The sequence below is a fragment of the Babylonia areolata genome, chromosome 10 (assembly GCF_041734735.1).
Source record: "Babylonia areolata isolate BAREFJ2019XMU chromosome 10, ASM4173473v1, whole genome shotgun sequence".
In the NCBI taxonomy this organism is placed as follows: Eukaryota; Metazoa; Mollusca; class Gastropoda; order Neogastropoda; family Buccinidae; genus Babylonia; species Babylonia areolata.
The window spans coordinates 43766044-43781866 of NC_134885.1; the positions used below are offsets into that span (position 1 = coordinate 43766044).

Consider the following 15823-nt stretch of genomic DNA (forward strand, 5'->3'; position numbering starts at 1 on the left):
GGTCCATATGTCACGGTCCCCTAAGTCTATATATCCCTCACTGTATGATATGCCCCGTCTCCTAAGTCTGTATGTCCCCAGGTCTGTATCTCCCCCGGGTCTTTATGTCCCCATGGTTATATGTCCCCTGACCAGGTCTATAATCATGCCCCCCAGGTCTTTATGTCCCCATGGTTATATGTCCCCCAGGTCTATAATCATGTCCCCCGGGTCTTTATGTCCCCATGGTTATATGTCCCCCAGGTCTATAATCATGCCCCCCAGGTCTTTATGTCCCCATCGTTATATGTCCCCTGACCAGGTCTATAATCATGCCCCCAGGGTCTTTATATCCCCATGGTTATATGTCTCCCAGGTCTATAATCATGTCCCCCGGGTCTTTATGTCCCCATCGTTATATGTCCCCTGACCAGGTCTATAATCATGCCCCCCAGGTCTTTATGTCCCCATGGTTATATGTCCCCCAGATCTATAATCATGCCCCCCAGGTCTTTATGTCCCCATGGTTATATGTCCCCCAGGTCTATAATCATGTCCCCCGGGTCTTTATGTCCCCATGGTTATATGTCCCCCAGGTCTATAATCATGTCCCCCGGGTCTTTATGTCCCCATCGTTATATGTCCCCCAGGTCTATAATCATGTCCCCCGGGTCTTTATATCCCCATGGTTATATGTCCCCCAGGTCTATAATCATGTCCCCCGGGTCTTTATGTCCCCATCGTTATATGTCCCCCAGGTCTTTATGTCCCCAAGGTCTATAATCATGTCCCCATGCTTATATGGCCCATTTGGTCTATATATTAGACTGCTTTTTTTGAGAGAGAGAGAAATAGAAAAAAAATGTTTTAATGCCACTGACATTACAGTCCTCTTGGCGGCATGGGACACCTCAGAATAATCGTTTAGTAACCGAAAACAAACAAAACAAAAACAGCATGAATACATTAATCAAAGTCGCAGCAATAACTAAGTAAAGACAAGGCCTTCAAGACTCACTTGTGATAAATTAAGTCCCCTAGCATTAATTACAGAGTAATTTCCCTTTTTTACTATCTGCACCAAAACGTTTGCAAAATAAATAAAAATTCCATGCTTAGCAAAAGAAGTTCCTGTTTGAACAAAAAATGATAATAATGACTCCTCTTGGTGTTGTTTCAGAATAAGAGCTCAAAGTGCCAAGTTTAGAGAATACAAAAAATATAAATATAACAGTAAATGCAGTTTGCATATAATTAGACTTCTTTTTAAATTTTTCTGTGCTCATCCCAGAGGTGCAATATTGTTTTAAACAAGATGACTGGAAAGAACTGAATTTTTCCTATTTTTATGCCAAATTTGGTGTCAACTGACAAAGTATTTGCAGAGAAAATGTCAATGTTAAAGTTTACCACGGACACACAGACACACGGACACACACACACACACACACACACACACACACACACACACAGACAACCGAACACCGGGTTAAAACATAGACTCACTTTGTTTACACAAGTGAGTCAAAAATCACAAGGTCTATTGTAAGACGATCAAAAAACATATGTATCGAAAATGGTTTTACCCACGCTCGACAAACTCACGGGCGTGCTCAACCGGAAAGAAAAACATAAAAAAAGAAAAGTAAACCCATGCATACTCAGTCAAATTACACTTTCTCCGTACACATTACAAAAAGATATTTGTATTATCACAACAGATTTCTCTGTATTTGTCGGCTTCTTGGAGTCGACCATCTAACCTAAACGCTAAGACAGTTGAAACTTCAGTGTAGTTCTTTCTTTACTTTCGAGACTGTGATTTTTTGATTTTTTTAAAGTTGTGTGTTCAGTTACAAGTTTGAGTAATTCTTGCCACGAAAGTGCCAAGCAAGGGCAATAAATTTAGCAAGTGACCGAATTATCTTTACATTATCTGATAAAAGGAGATGGATGATGTCCCTTTCAACTGAAAGACTTTCTTCAAAAACTATACCTTTTTTACGGGTATCACTGTTGACGTTACACACAAAAAGAATGAATTTCATCCTCTGTCTGCGCCCAACACATAGGGCATGGGGGTCGAATGGATGTGTCAACTGAGTGACATTCAGCCCCAATACCCTTCGCCTGAACCGATCAAGACTACTGTGTCTGTGCCAAGTTTATTGTTTATAACTGAAATATTTTTTTTCCGTTTCAAATATGCTCTTAATGAAAGAAACCAGCTATATTTTTTTCCGAATCTTCTAAATGAGATTGTCAATCCTGTTTGTATGAAGAAATAAGTCTTTAAATTCAGACAAGAATATTTTCACAGTCACCGTAATTCCTTGACACATCCAAACGATCCCGAAACCACGAACATTCAAAGCATTCTGCACATCGTATGCCCAGTTGTGCTTTCCAGATTCAAGTCGATTTAACATTATGTTACACGCTTGTCTGCATATTTTGTTAGAAGGAAGCTTGTTATAGAGCCTGAGCCAGTATTTGAGTAATGCATTTAATCCAAGTTGTAATAAATAAAGGGTAACGACCAACTTCACCATAAATCATTTTATGTGATGAATGCAGTGGTTCTGAAAGAAAGAGTTTTATAGCATATGTGTGTACTTTTTCCATTTCACCATTGTCACACTGATAAACCCCGCATACCGTTTTGTCCCACATGACTCGCAACATTGGAACTCGGAACCTGTGAATGAGTCAAATAGTTTCAAAAAATGGACTCGAAAAATCAATGCAGTTTCTTTCGGGATTTCATAATTTCTGTTGTTCCTTTTCCCCCTTTTCTACAAGATTCTACCCATGTGCTCTGAAGACTCAGCTTTGTGGTGAATAAAAGACCCAGTAAATATTTATAAAAGTTTGTAACAGGCGCTAATCTCATTCACGTTGCCCGGCATAAACCGGCAGGCATCTTTCTGATTCACTGAAATGCTCTCCTTTACGGAAAACCACGACATCAGTCAGTTTGGTTTGTCCAGATTTACAGAACGGATCCAGTCTGTCAGCTTCCTCCTTTAGGCTAAGCGGCATTTACTTGGTTTCCAGTTTAAGCCAACTACAGTGTCCGCCGACAAAGGAATGATGTCATCGGCAAACAAGACTGAGAGAGAGAGTTTTAAGAAATTTACACCAAATCCAGCATGGCTTAAAGTTAAACGTCTATAGTATCGTGGTGCAACATATTTCTGATCTTTTTTTCCCATGTAGTTTACTGATACCGTGTGTGTGTGTGTGTGTGTGTGTGTGTGTGTGTGTGTGTGGGCGCGGCGCGCGCGCGCGTGTGTATGTGTGTCAGTGTGTCACGGTGTGTGTCACCACGGTGTGTGTGTGTGTGTGTGTGTGTGTGGTATCATTACCATGCTTATGCCTTTATGTAGTATTGCGTACATATATTATGACTTTAAGTAGCATTGTGTAGCGCATGCAATGACGTATATACTGTAGTATTGTGTAGTGTAGACCTTGTTTCAGGCCAGGGACCGTGGATGAAAAAAAGCGCGCCAGTGCTTATTTATTATCTTCGAAATCAAATAATTTTGTCTTGTCTTGTCTTGTGTTGTCTTGTCTTGTCTTTATGCCTTTGTATGATGACCACACTGTTAAAGCGGAGGTCAACCAGAGTGGCGGACATTAGTTGCTGGAACCATCTGTTGTCTCCCTTATGTCGGCCATTGACCTCAAACGACCCGTGCAGAGCCTCGTCAGGTCACACGAGGTCGATCACTTGACATTCCAGTCGGCAGTGATAATAGTATAGAGTAGTGATCATTTTAAGGATAATCACTGTACCGTACAAAATACAATCAATAGGTACTGTCATGAATATTTGTTATAAATTTGATATCTTCACAGATTTTTAATCCGCAGTACTTGCATCCTCGACCGAACCCCACAGAGAGGGATGTGACATCACAAGCTTGTATGCATCCATTATGGCTGAACTTCCGACTTGTGACACAATGGTATGTACTCTTTTCATACAATCGAAATAATTGAATGAAAAATTGCAAAATTTACTATTTATTTGCAAGCAGATGACCCAAAAGACATCAACACAGCTAGTATACACGTATCCAAATGAGTATTTCCCGAAATCTGGCGAATTCCACAAACAAATTTGTTGGGACAGCCGGTGCCATGTCAGGTCTCGAAATATCGCAATCGAAGAGTGGCCGCTTTTTGATCATCAAGAAGAAAACTGCATTTTCTCTCTTGCTTACCTCTTTTAGAAGAAGGATGAGGCTAAATGTTATGGTTATTTCCATGAAAATTTATCACACCAGTGCAGAGCTATGTGCGTTTTCAATGGAAAGCTTAGCTGGCCGCGAGGATAAATATCTGCATTAAGTTTTATCTGTTCTAAAACAAAGTTATGGATTCAAAAAAAGAAAAAGTCTTTTAACACGAAACGCAACCCCATCTTTCGTTTTGGTGATGAGTATAGCTTTATATTTTTTTCTGCGAATTTTTATACATTCTAAAGGTTGAAACTGGAAATAATGATTTGGCAAGTATTGAAGTAAATAATTATGATTGTTTTCATTTTAAAACTTGCTACAATGACAGTAAATGAGTAATGAATAAATTCTCGTGGTGTGAAATCACAGGCTTGAGTGAATGCTAACCTGAAGCAGCAAATACTAATAAGATGTGAAAAAAATCAGTACACAACAGTGACACAAAGCATGGGGACGTTTCTTGTTTGGTTTCCCATTATATGATTTTTTTTTCTGTCATCATGTTGATCAGTACTTATAAGAGGCTCTATCTTTCAGTTGCATGTTTTCAGCTGTGTGTTTTTGTGTTATTTTCAGAAAAAAAAGTGAATCTCTTCTTTCATTCAGTATTGTTGACTGTCACATAGCTCCTGGTAGATGCTTAATTACAATGTGTCTGATTTTCCAAGAGTCTGAAAGATGCACAGTACAATGTGTAATGACTTACCCAGACTCTTTACACACACAAATCACCTACTTCACATCTGTCTCGTGCATTAGTTTCGCTCATAAGTGATAAAAAATGTTTCATTGTGTTGGTTCAGATGTATATATATAATATACCCCATAGTTGAAAAGGCGACTTGTGTCATTGTCTAGCAGGCTTTTTGTTGTTGTTGTTGTATGTTTTGCTTTGTATCCATAATTTCAGTTTGTATTAACTGTCAATCTCAGTATGAGATTCTTTTATTGTCTGAACTGAACAGTGAAAAAAAAAAAAAAAATAATGATAGAGCAAACCATTTTTTGCACTATGTCAGTGTGCTGACTAGTGCACAACTCTTTCTGCAGTACTGATCCTGTGTTCCTGGGTGCAGGACAGGGTCTGCAATTGTTGTTGACATAGTTGTGATAGCTGGCTTGAGATTTAGTCATAGATTTTGGACATTTTGTTTCACATCCCAGAACAGTTGGAACTCATTGCCACCTACTGTGACCAAGTCTGCATATAATTTCAACTGCTCTTGAATAAAGAAGTATAAAGTATAAAGGCTTCTTAAGTCATGTTTATTTTGCCAGTCAGTTATTCTTTGGTGCTGGTGTGTGTATTTGTGTGCAGGTGTGTGTGTGTGTGTGTGTGTGTGTGTGTGTGTGCATGCTCACACTTGGGTGCTTGTGTTTGAGTAGGTGTGAGTTTATGAAAGCATGTATTCGAATATATATATCATTATATGTGTCTGTTGATAACTTGATGTCAGTGTGTATATGTATGTATTCGGCAAAAAGAGAAAAGTATGCTATGCGGTGCTTTATGCTACTGCATCATGATAATGTTTTGCTTTTTGAAAATGATTGATCATGACAATACAGCATGGAAGAGCTGTGCACTGTCATTAATTTGTTTAATAGTTTGATGTTCCTGTTCCTGCAAGTGTCATGTGGGCTTTGAACCCTTTGGAGAATTATTAGTTAAATTATTGATACACACACACACACACACACACACACACACACACACACACACACACATATATATATATATATATATATATATGCACTTACCTTCAGTCAGAGATCAAACTCTCAGTGCTTTACAGTCATTTGCACAACCGACTGCCAACCTAGATAGAGCTGACTGACAGCTGCCTGGAGGCACTCATCATTTGTTTCCTGTGTCATTCAGTCAGGCTTCAATCACACGCACACATACACAGTATATATCTGGTCATTGAACGACCACTATTGAATCAGAACGTTTTAGAATTGTTAGGTGTGATTGTCTGTTAAATTAGATTTTTCACTGGTTTTAGTTTGAACCTGTGACATATTTTGTTTGTTGTATTGTTTTGAGTGGTGTAATTGTTAATATATTTATTAAAAAATGGGGGGAGGGGAGGTAAGAGAGAAACTTAGAGCTAGTTTTGAGAGTTGCTGTTCATAGAAGTGGTTCTTTATAAAAAAAATTATAGTATATACTGATATTTGAATTGTGATTCCTTGTATGATGTTATCTCTGGCTGTTAAACTGCAGCAAAACTGAGCATTCTGATTCAGTTCACTCCATTTATAACAGGTGGTTCAGAGAATACAGTATTTTCAGTGTGAAAGGGACTAGATCATGTGGTAGATGTCAACAAGATGACTGCCCAGTGGTGCAGTATAGTTTCAGGGTGGCACATGACATGTAGTTAAACCGATATATAGTTTGCAGAAGCTAGTAGTTTTGAAGGGAAAAAAAAACACTAAAAAACTGCAGAGATGTATATATCTTTCAGTCTCTCCACTGGTTGCCTGTTTCTGATCGAATAGACTATAAGCTATCCACTCTGACCTTTTCTGCAGTCAACGGATCTGGCCTCATGTATCTTTCTGAACTCCTCCATATCTATACCCCGTCTCACCAGTTCCGTTCTTCCTCTGATACTCGACTTATCAGGATACCTCACGTCAGAAGTAAGACCTATGGACACAGATCGTTTTCTTTTCAATTGCCAAAGACGTGGAACAAGCTCCCTGATAACCTCTGTCATTCTGATTCCCTTGCATCTTTTAAATCTCGTCTCAAAACTCACCTTTTCCCTCAGCAGTAAGTTCAGTTAAGGCAGGTGAACTTCCTTTGCGTTAGCTGTGCTTGACTATGTGTGTATACATATGTATGTGTACATAACTACATGCATGTATATGAATGTGCATTGTGTGTGCGTACGTTTTTGTAAGTTTGTGCCTGTCTATGTGTGCGTATGTGTTAGGGTAGCTGTTAGATACACATGTATGTTAAAATGTATGTATGCAGTGTGTGTGTGTGTGTGTGTAGTCACATTTTGGTGTGTGTATGTAACATAGATGTAATGTTTTATGTTAACAAAGCGTTTTTGTAAAGCACCTGGAGCAGATTTCTGGATAGTGTGCTATATAAGTATCCATTATTATTATTATTATCATCAAGCAGAGGGCGAAAGAGAGGTTTGGAAGTGAGGTAGAGGTGAAACATGAAGTGAGGTAGAGGTGAAACATGTACCAAGACCTCAGGTTATTGTAACCCATTTTATTCAGGTGGAGGGAGGTCCACTCACAGGGCAATTCTCTGGTGATTATTGATGGATAATATCGCAGCCACCTTGTTCGTCAGTGTTGCTGGCTTTATCATTTATGAAAGCTGATATGTACAATGTATGCTGCACCAAAGCTGACCCGTGGCTCTCTCCACTACCCCTGTGTCTCCCCAAACTCGTTTATTTCTCGTGTGTGTGTGTGTGTGTGTGCGCGCGCGCGCGCGCGTATTTGCTTCCTCCCGGCTACTGACCTCACTCCGAGGCGAACGGCCACGTTGGCAGCTATTTATAGCTGTGATGTAAGGAGACATTCCTACCCCAGCTACTGCCCCCTCCCCAAATCCAGACTGTTCCTTTCGTCAGCGCTTCACCCAGACAGTGCGTGTGGTCGGGGGGCCTGTAATACATTACTGTTTGAAAAATCGATACCTACAACAACACGGCTACATCCTTTACTCTAGTGGTGGTGGTGGTGGTGGTGGCCAGTGGGCGTGGGGTGTATGGTGGGGGTGGGACTGGTGGTGGTTTTGCTCAGTGTTCACCCCGTCTCAGACCCGCCTATCCACACCAGCTACGCTCTGGGTGAGTGGGTGGTAAGGAAAAAAAAAAGAAAAGAAAAGAAAACAAGGGTGGCGGGGCATGCCAAGCCAGACGGGTGATTGTCTGGTGGCTGGTCAAAGGGAGGGAAGCACGGGCGTCTTGGTGTGTACGGTTTGCTTGTCAGCTGTTTGCTCCAGTGGATGGTTCACAGGCTTAGTTATTTTCAGCTTGACTGGGGCTTATGTCAAGGGAAAGCCGGCCGGCTATTTGTAACCTGTCTTGAGAGAGTGTGTGTGTGTGTGAGAGAGAGAGAGTGAGTGAGTGAGTGAGTGATAAGACAGCTCGCTTGTACACAGGCCACCACAGTGTCGGCCAGTGGACCTTCCAGCAATACAGAGGCTGTTGGTTCTCCTCACAACTGGACTGTCATCCAGTCGCTTGACCCAGTTTTTGAAAACCACAGACGGAGGTGAAAGAAAAGGAAGAAAAAAAAAAGTATTAATTATATACATTTTTAAACAGTTTGAAAGGAGAAGGGGTGAGAGGTTTGGTTGTCAGTACCTGCTATTGTCACCATGGATTAATCGCAAGAGGGACAGGGTAGTTTGGGACCACAATACCGACTGTGTTCCAGACAGGTTTGCACCATCAGCAATTCCAGTCAGTGGCAGGAGTAGTGGTGGTAGTGGTGGATCCATGTAGCAATGCCATGTCGCACTTGCCTGTTGGACAAGCGTTGGTACAAGTGTCATTGATTATTCATATGGAGTTTTTGTCAGTGGACACAGCATGATCGGTGCTTCTGTCAGGTATTATTGTATTGCTCTCGTCACAGCAGATTTCTCAGCACTAGCAGCATGTTTCATCAGAACTGTAAGCTATCAGAATTCAGTGTGCATGCATGGTTTGAGATATACAAATATTGTTCCATGCCTATTATTTGTTGAAAGATGATAAAGATTTTTTTTAAATAATATTTTCTGGATTCTTTACTCTGTTGAATATTGTGTGAGAAAAAATCTTTTAATTTGACAGCGAAGTCTAGATTAATACATTCATGTTTTTACATTTCTTTGAAAAATGTCTTGTCAAGTTAGAAGTATAAGCTTTCTTGTAAAAAAAGAATAAAGTACTTATTTTGTATCTGTATTGCTTTTGAAGCCAATCAGCCATTGAGACAGATGACCAACATGCCTTGCATGTTTTGAACAAAATGCTTGTTGGAAGTACCTGTAAAAACCTACCTTCAGCCAAGAACTTACAGATTGTTGTTGGAGATTGATAAAAGTTTGTCAGAATTCAAATGTGATAAATAGCTAAATAATGTCACACATAGAGTGGATTGAAAACAGAGGTTATCACATTGCAGCTTCAGTTTCAGAGAGGTATTAAAGTGTGCAGATCATTCATACAGGACACTATATATATCTGCATACAACTTGGAAAAAAAGAAAAAAAAAAGAATATTGCAAGTGAATATTTGAGGGAAAGTGAATAATTCCTGACCTAGTTGGTACGGAACTGAAGACACATTGTCACTGTGTGTAAGTTGATTTGATTGTTTGTGCTGATTCTTTGTCATCAGTAGAAACTTAATGATAAAAATGCTACAGTAACCAGAGGTGATATGGGCTTGGAAACTAGTCTTAAAGTTGTATTAGAAATACTTCAGTCAGTTTAACAGTGTTCAGATTCTGTGTTTGAGAAAGTTAAAAAAAAAAAAAAAGGATACCCATAGATATTTTTTTTGTCTGTAAATTTTTTTTCTTTGAGTGAGATCTTTTCAAAGTGCTGTTTAAATTAGAGATAAATTTTTAATCAGCAGTTGTTTGGAAAGATGCTTTTGTCAAAATGCACAAAGTTAAACTGGAAGACATGGAAGTGTGGATGGCTCAAATCTGAATAGTCTGTGGAATATTTGCCATTTACCTTCCTGAAAAAGAAACAGACATCACTTATGATAATTGCTGCACATTCTGCAGTAGATGCTATTAATAGTCATCAGTTTTAGGCAGAAGTTTCATTCATCACATTCTGCAGTTTGGGTCAGATATTAAAAAACAAACCAAACAAAACAAAGCAAAAATCAAACAAGGAAACAGAAAAAAGACCTACTTTTCAGACTTGAAATTGAGAGATTTCCTGCTTCCTAAAACAGATATTGCACTCAAATGTGATACTTGATTCACTCATGTTAAAAGACAAAACAAAGAACACCTCAAAATCTGGTGTAATTATCAGTATATTGGAAAATGAATGTATTGGGGGGGATAAAAAGGCAAAGTGATCTGAATGATTCTAAATGTCTGTGCAATTTCCAACAGTTCTTACATATTGACTTAAAAATTGTGTGTGTGTGCATGCACATGTGTGTGCATGTATGCGTGTGTATGTGTGTGTGTGTGTGTTTTACAAAAACATGTTAAATAGTAAATATTGTATGGGTGTGTAAGGTAATTTTTCTCATGTTGAACAACATTGCTTAATATGTGATTCATACCTGTTTTGTATTTTTATCTGTATCAGTGTATCTCTGATTTTCTCATTTTTGTTCTCAACTTTTTAGGGTCTTTGTTGTTGTATACAGTTTGGCAGCCTCAGGGTACAGGACTTGTTTCCACTTCAGCATTTTGGTCAACTCTTCCTTAGCCTCACACGTACGCACATGTGCGCGCGCACACACACACACACACACACACACACACACAGAGTAAATCAAGTGGAACAACAGACACTATCAGTTGTATAACAGAAGTTGTAAATTTCTGTATATCTTGTTGCAGGCCCAGTCAGATGCACCATCCCCAGAGCAGCCTCACCCAGGATGACAGGACCTTTGACCGTTGCCCTCTGTGTGGCTAGGACACACTTGTGGTTTGTGATGAAGGTACATGTTGATGTGGCCACATCATGTGAGTGAAGCTGTGGTGCAGGACTGCAAGGTAGAGAGAGACTACATCACAACAAAGTCTGCATTGCTTCCCTGTTGGGTGTCATTGTTGGCCTCTCACTTTAGGCTTGTTTTTCTTTTCTTTTCCTTTTTTTGTGGTTGTTACTACATGAAGGGCAGGTGGCACAGTTTTGAGGAGAGGAACTTCATCCACAGGCACATGCTGCTCAGACCCCCGTGCAGCAAGAGTTCTCTTCTTGCGGGGTGTGGAGGTTGTTTTTCTGGACTGTGGCGTGTAGGGGCTTGGAGAGGGCTAGGTATGCTGGACAGGTGAGGGGGGGCAGGTGTGAGGGGGCGGAGTGATGTCCCTGCCCCACGCTTCATGGGACCCCACGGTGTGTGCATCGTGTGGGCAGCTACACGAGCCGCAGGGCACCCACCTGTACGACTACTACCAGGCTGTGGACGAGGACCTCATGTGCCAGATCTGCCTGCAGCCCCTGGTCAGCCCCCTGGACACCCGCTGTGGGCACACCTTCTGTGCCAGGTGTCTCCGCAACTACCTGCGCATCCAGCGCCAGTGTCCTATTGACCGCAAGGCTCTGTCCCTCAAAGAGTGCCAGCTGTCCTCCATTCTGGTCCGCAGGTGAGTGTTGATCAACTGTCTGATGTGGTCAGCTGTCTTTTGTGTTTGTGGTGCCAGCTGTCCTGTGTTGGTCAGCTGCCCTGTGTTGGTCATCAGTCTGTTGTATTTTTAGTGCCAGCTGTCCTGTGTTGGTCATCAGTCGTGTTTTTAGTGCCAGCTGCCCTGTGTTGGTCATCAGTCTGTTGTGTTTTTAGTGCCAGCTGTCCTGTGTTGGTCAGCTGTCCTGTGTTGGTCAGCTGTTGTGTTTTTAGTGCCAGCTGTCCTGTGTTGGTCAGCTGTCTGTTGTGGTCAGCCGTCTGTTGTGGTCAGCTGCCTGTTGTGGTCAGCCGTCTGTTGTGGTCAGCTGCCTGTTGTGGTCAGCCGTCTGTTGTGGTCAGCTGTCTGTTGTGTTTGTAGTGTCAGCTGTCCTGTGTTGGTCAGCTGTCTGTTGTGTTTGTAGTGTCAGCTGTCCTGTGTTGGTCAGCTGTCTGTTGTGTTTGTAGTGTCAGCTGTCCTGTGTTGGTCAGCTGTCTGTTGTGTTTGTAGTGTCAGCTGTCCTGTGTTGGTCAGCTGTCTGTTGTGTTTGTAGTGTCAGCTGTCCTGTGTTGGTCAGCTGTCTGTTGTGTTTGTAGTGTCAGCTGTCCTGTGTTGGTCAGCTGTCTGTTGTGTTTGTAGTGTCAGCTGTCCTGTGTTGGTCAGCTGTCTGTTGTGTTTGTAGTGTCAGCTGTCCTGTGTTGGTCATCTGTTGTGTTTGTAGTGTCAGCTGTCCTGTGTTGGTCAGTTGTCCTGTGTTGATCAGCTGCCTGTTGTGTTTATAGTGCCAGCTGTCGTGTGTTGGTTAGTTAGCTGTCGTGGTGTTTGTGGTGACAGCTGTCCTGTTGTGGTGTTTGCAGTGTGGGCTGTTCTGTGTTGGTCAGCTGTGTGTTGTGTTTGTAATGCCAGCTGTCCTGTGTTGGTCAGCTGTGTGTTGTGGTGTTTGTAATGCCGGATGTCCTGTGTTGGTCAGCTGTGCGTGGTGTTTGTAATGCCGGCTGTCCTGTGTTGGTCAGCTGTGTGTTGTGGTGTTTGTAATGCCGGCTGTCCTGTGTTGGTCAGCTGTGTGTTGTGGTGTTTGTAATGCTGGCTGTCCTGTGTTGGTCAGCTGTGTGTTGTGGTGTTTGTAATGCCGGATGTCCTGTGTTGGTCAGCTGTGTGATGTGGTGTTTGTAATGCCGGCTGTCCTGTGTTGGTCAGCTGTGTGTTGTGGTGTTTGTAATGCCGGCTGTCCTGTGTTGGTCAGCTGTGTGTTGTGGTGTTTGTAATGCCGGCTGTCCTGTGTTGGTCAGCTGTGTGTTGTGGTGTTTGTAATGCCGGCTGTCCTGTGTTGGTCAGCTGTGTGTGGTGTTTGTAATGCCGGCTGTCCTGTGTTGGTCAGCTGTGTGTTGTGGTGTTTGTAATGCCGGCTGTCCTGTGTTGTTCAGCTGTGTGTTGTGGTGTTTGTAATGCCGGCTGTCCTGTGTTGGTCAGCTGTGTGTTGTGGTGTTTGTAATGCCGGCTGTCCTGTGTTGGTCAGCTGTGTGTTGTGGTGTTTGTAATGCCGGCTGTCCTGTGTTGGTCAGCTGTGTGTTGTGGTGTTTGTAATGCCGGCTGTCCTGTGTTGGTCAGCTGTGTGTTGTGGTGTTTGTAATGCCGGCTGTCCTGTGTTGGTCAGCTGTGTGATGTGGTGTTTGTAATGCCGGCTGTCCTGTGTTGGTCAGCTGTGTGTTGTGGTGTTTGTAATGCCGGCTGTCCTGTGTTGGTCAGCTGTGTGTTGTGGTGTTTGTAATGCCGGCTGTCCTGTGTTGGTCAGCTGTGTGTGGTGTTTGTAATGCCGGCTGTCCTGTGTTGGTCAGCTGTGTGTTGTGGTGTTTGTAATGCCGGCTGTCCTGTGTTGGTCAGCTGTGTGTTGTGGTGTTTGTAATGCCGGCTGTCCTGTGTTGGTCAGCTGTGTGTTGTGGTGTTTGTAATGCCGGCTGTCCTGTGTTGGTCAGCTGTGTGTTGTGGTGTTTGTAATGCCGGCTGTCCTGTGTTGGTCAGCTGTGTGTGGTGTTTGTAATGCCGGCTGTCCTGTGTTGGTCAGCTGTGTGTTGTGGTGTTTGTAATGCCGGCTGTCCTGTGTTGGTCAGCTGTGTGTGGTGTTTGTAATGCCGGCTGTCCTGTGTTGGTCAGCTGTGTGTTGTGGTGTTTGTAATGCCGGCTGTCCTGTGTTGTGGTCAGTGAGTGCTGGTCAGCCGTCTGTTTTGTTTTGTTTGTTCTTTTTCTGTGTTTGTGAGCTGCAGTTCTGACAGTTGTGGGCTGCTTCTGACAGCTGTGGCTGCTGACAGTTGTGGCTGCAGCTCTGACAGTTGTGTGGGTTGCAGTTCACATGATTTTTTGTCTGTGAGTAGATGTGCTTTTCCTTGTAGGATGGTTTTTATCCCTGTCATGTAGGCAGATGTGCTCTGTTTTCAGGGGGTTTGCATGCTGGGTAGGTTTGTTGTTCGCCCATACCACTCGCTATCTGCTGCCTCCCAACTTGGTTTTACTGATAATAAATAAACATTTTAGAGAGAGAGAAAGAGAGCATGTGCTGTAAAATCTTAGCAGGATCTTTTGATCAACAGCATTGGTTATTGTATGGTACTTGGTAGAATACTTGCCTGCCACATACACACTTGCACACACATGTAAATCATCTTGTGAATAGATAACAGAAAATAAGAAGACAATAAATCAATGAGAAGAACACTCAGACGCACACATGCACGCGCGCACACACACACACTCTCTCTCTCTCTCTTTCTCACTCTCACTCAGTGTATATGCTTCAGTAATCTCATGTACCATCAAACACTACACAACAAACACACATTTGATCAAAATGATGCTCTGTGAGATCAACTGTCAAAAGCATTCTGTTGTTTCTTCCTTCAAGAACAAGCTGATGGCTGTGGCTGGTTGGATTTCATTGGACACAGAACTATGTCAAGCATCTCACCTGACACGGTGATAAATGCATCCAGCCATGGATATAAGATGTCTGACATGGGTGAAAAATGCATCTAGCCAAGCCACAGACATAAAATGCCTGTTATGGTGAAAAATGCATCCACCCTCAGACATGAAATGTCTGTTATGGTGAAAAATGCATCCACCCACAGACATAAAATGTCTGTTATGGTGAAAAATGCCTCCACCCACAGACATAAAATGTCTGTTATGGTGAAAAATGCATCCACCCTCAGACATAAAATGCCTGTTATGGTGAAAAATGCCTCCACCCACAGACATAAAATGCCTGTTATGGTGAAAAATGCATCCACCCTCAGACATAAAATGCCTGTTATGGTGAAAAATGCATCCACCCACAGACATGAAATGCCCTATATGGTGAAAAATGCATCCAGCCACAGACAAAATGTCTGATATGGTGAAAAATGCCTCCACCCTCAGATATAAAACATCTGACGGTGAAAAATGCACCCACCCACAGATATGTTTTATCTGATATGGTGAAAAATGCATCCACCCACAGACATAAGATGTCTGATTTGGTGAAAATGCATCCATGCTCAGATATGAAATATCTGATATGGTGAAAAAATGCATCCAGCCACAGATATAAAACATCTAACGGTGAAAAATGCAACCACCCACAGATATAAAACATCTGACATGGTGAAAAATACATCTCACCACAAATATAAAACATGAAACATGGTGAAAAATGCATCTTGCCTCAAATATGAAACATCTGACATGGTGAAAAATGTATTCACTCACAGATATAAAATATCCACCCAATACCATTTAAATCTGCTTCAGTTCAGAACATTTTATTTTATCCATTATTATTTCTTTGGCTGTACAGCATTGTGTTAATCTTGAAACAGAACACAGGAAGTTTAGAATGAAGTGGTAAGATCATTTGTCTGCAAAGTTTGCATCTGTGTGTGTGTGTAAGTGTGTGTGTGCATGCATGAGGGTGTGTGTGTGTGTGTGTGTGTGTGTGCGTGCAAACATGCGAGCATGTACAAAACGTGTGTGTGTGGAAATGCAGAATGAAAGACACTTTGAAAGTGATGAATATTTTCTGAAGAGTGAGTTCTGTTAAGTTGCTGGTAGCTGAACCAGTCGACTTGTATGCTTCTGCATGGCTTTGATCAGGTTCTCAGAACACGCATGCACACTTGCATTCATGCACATTAGATTGCACACATGCACACTGTTATATGTGTGTCACATGCTGGACACGGCTGTGCACACTGTTTTTATGTGTCGCATGCTGTAC

At 42.0% G+C, this 15823-nt stretch overlaps 1 protein-coding gene across 1 annotated transcript in view; it reads left to right on the forward strand.

The window, feature by feature from the left end:
- The first annotated feature begins 3903 nt into the window (after positions 1-3903).
- The window catches only part of LOC143287025 (ligand of Numb protein X 2-like), a 73977-nt gene continuing 62057 nt past the window's right edge, over positions 3904-15823 (forward strand). Inside the window, exons 1-2 of the mRNA XM_076595037.1 lie at positions 3904-3953; positions 10804-11556. Coding sequence (XP_076451152.1) covers positions 11273-11556 — 284 coding nt within the window. The 5' untranslated portion in view covers positions 3904-3953; positions 10804-11272. The remainder of the gene's footprint in view (positions 3954-10803; positions 11557-15823) is intronic.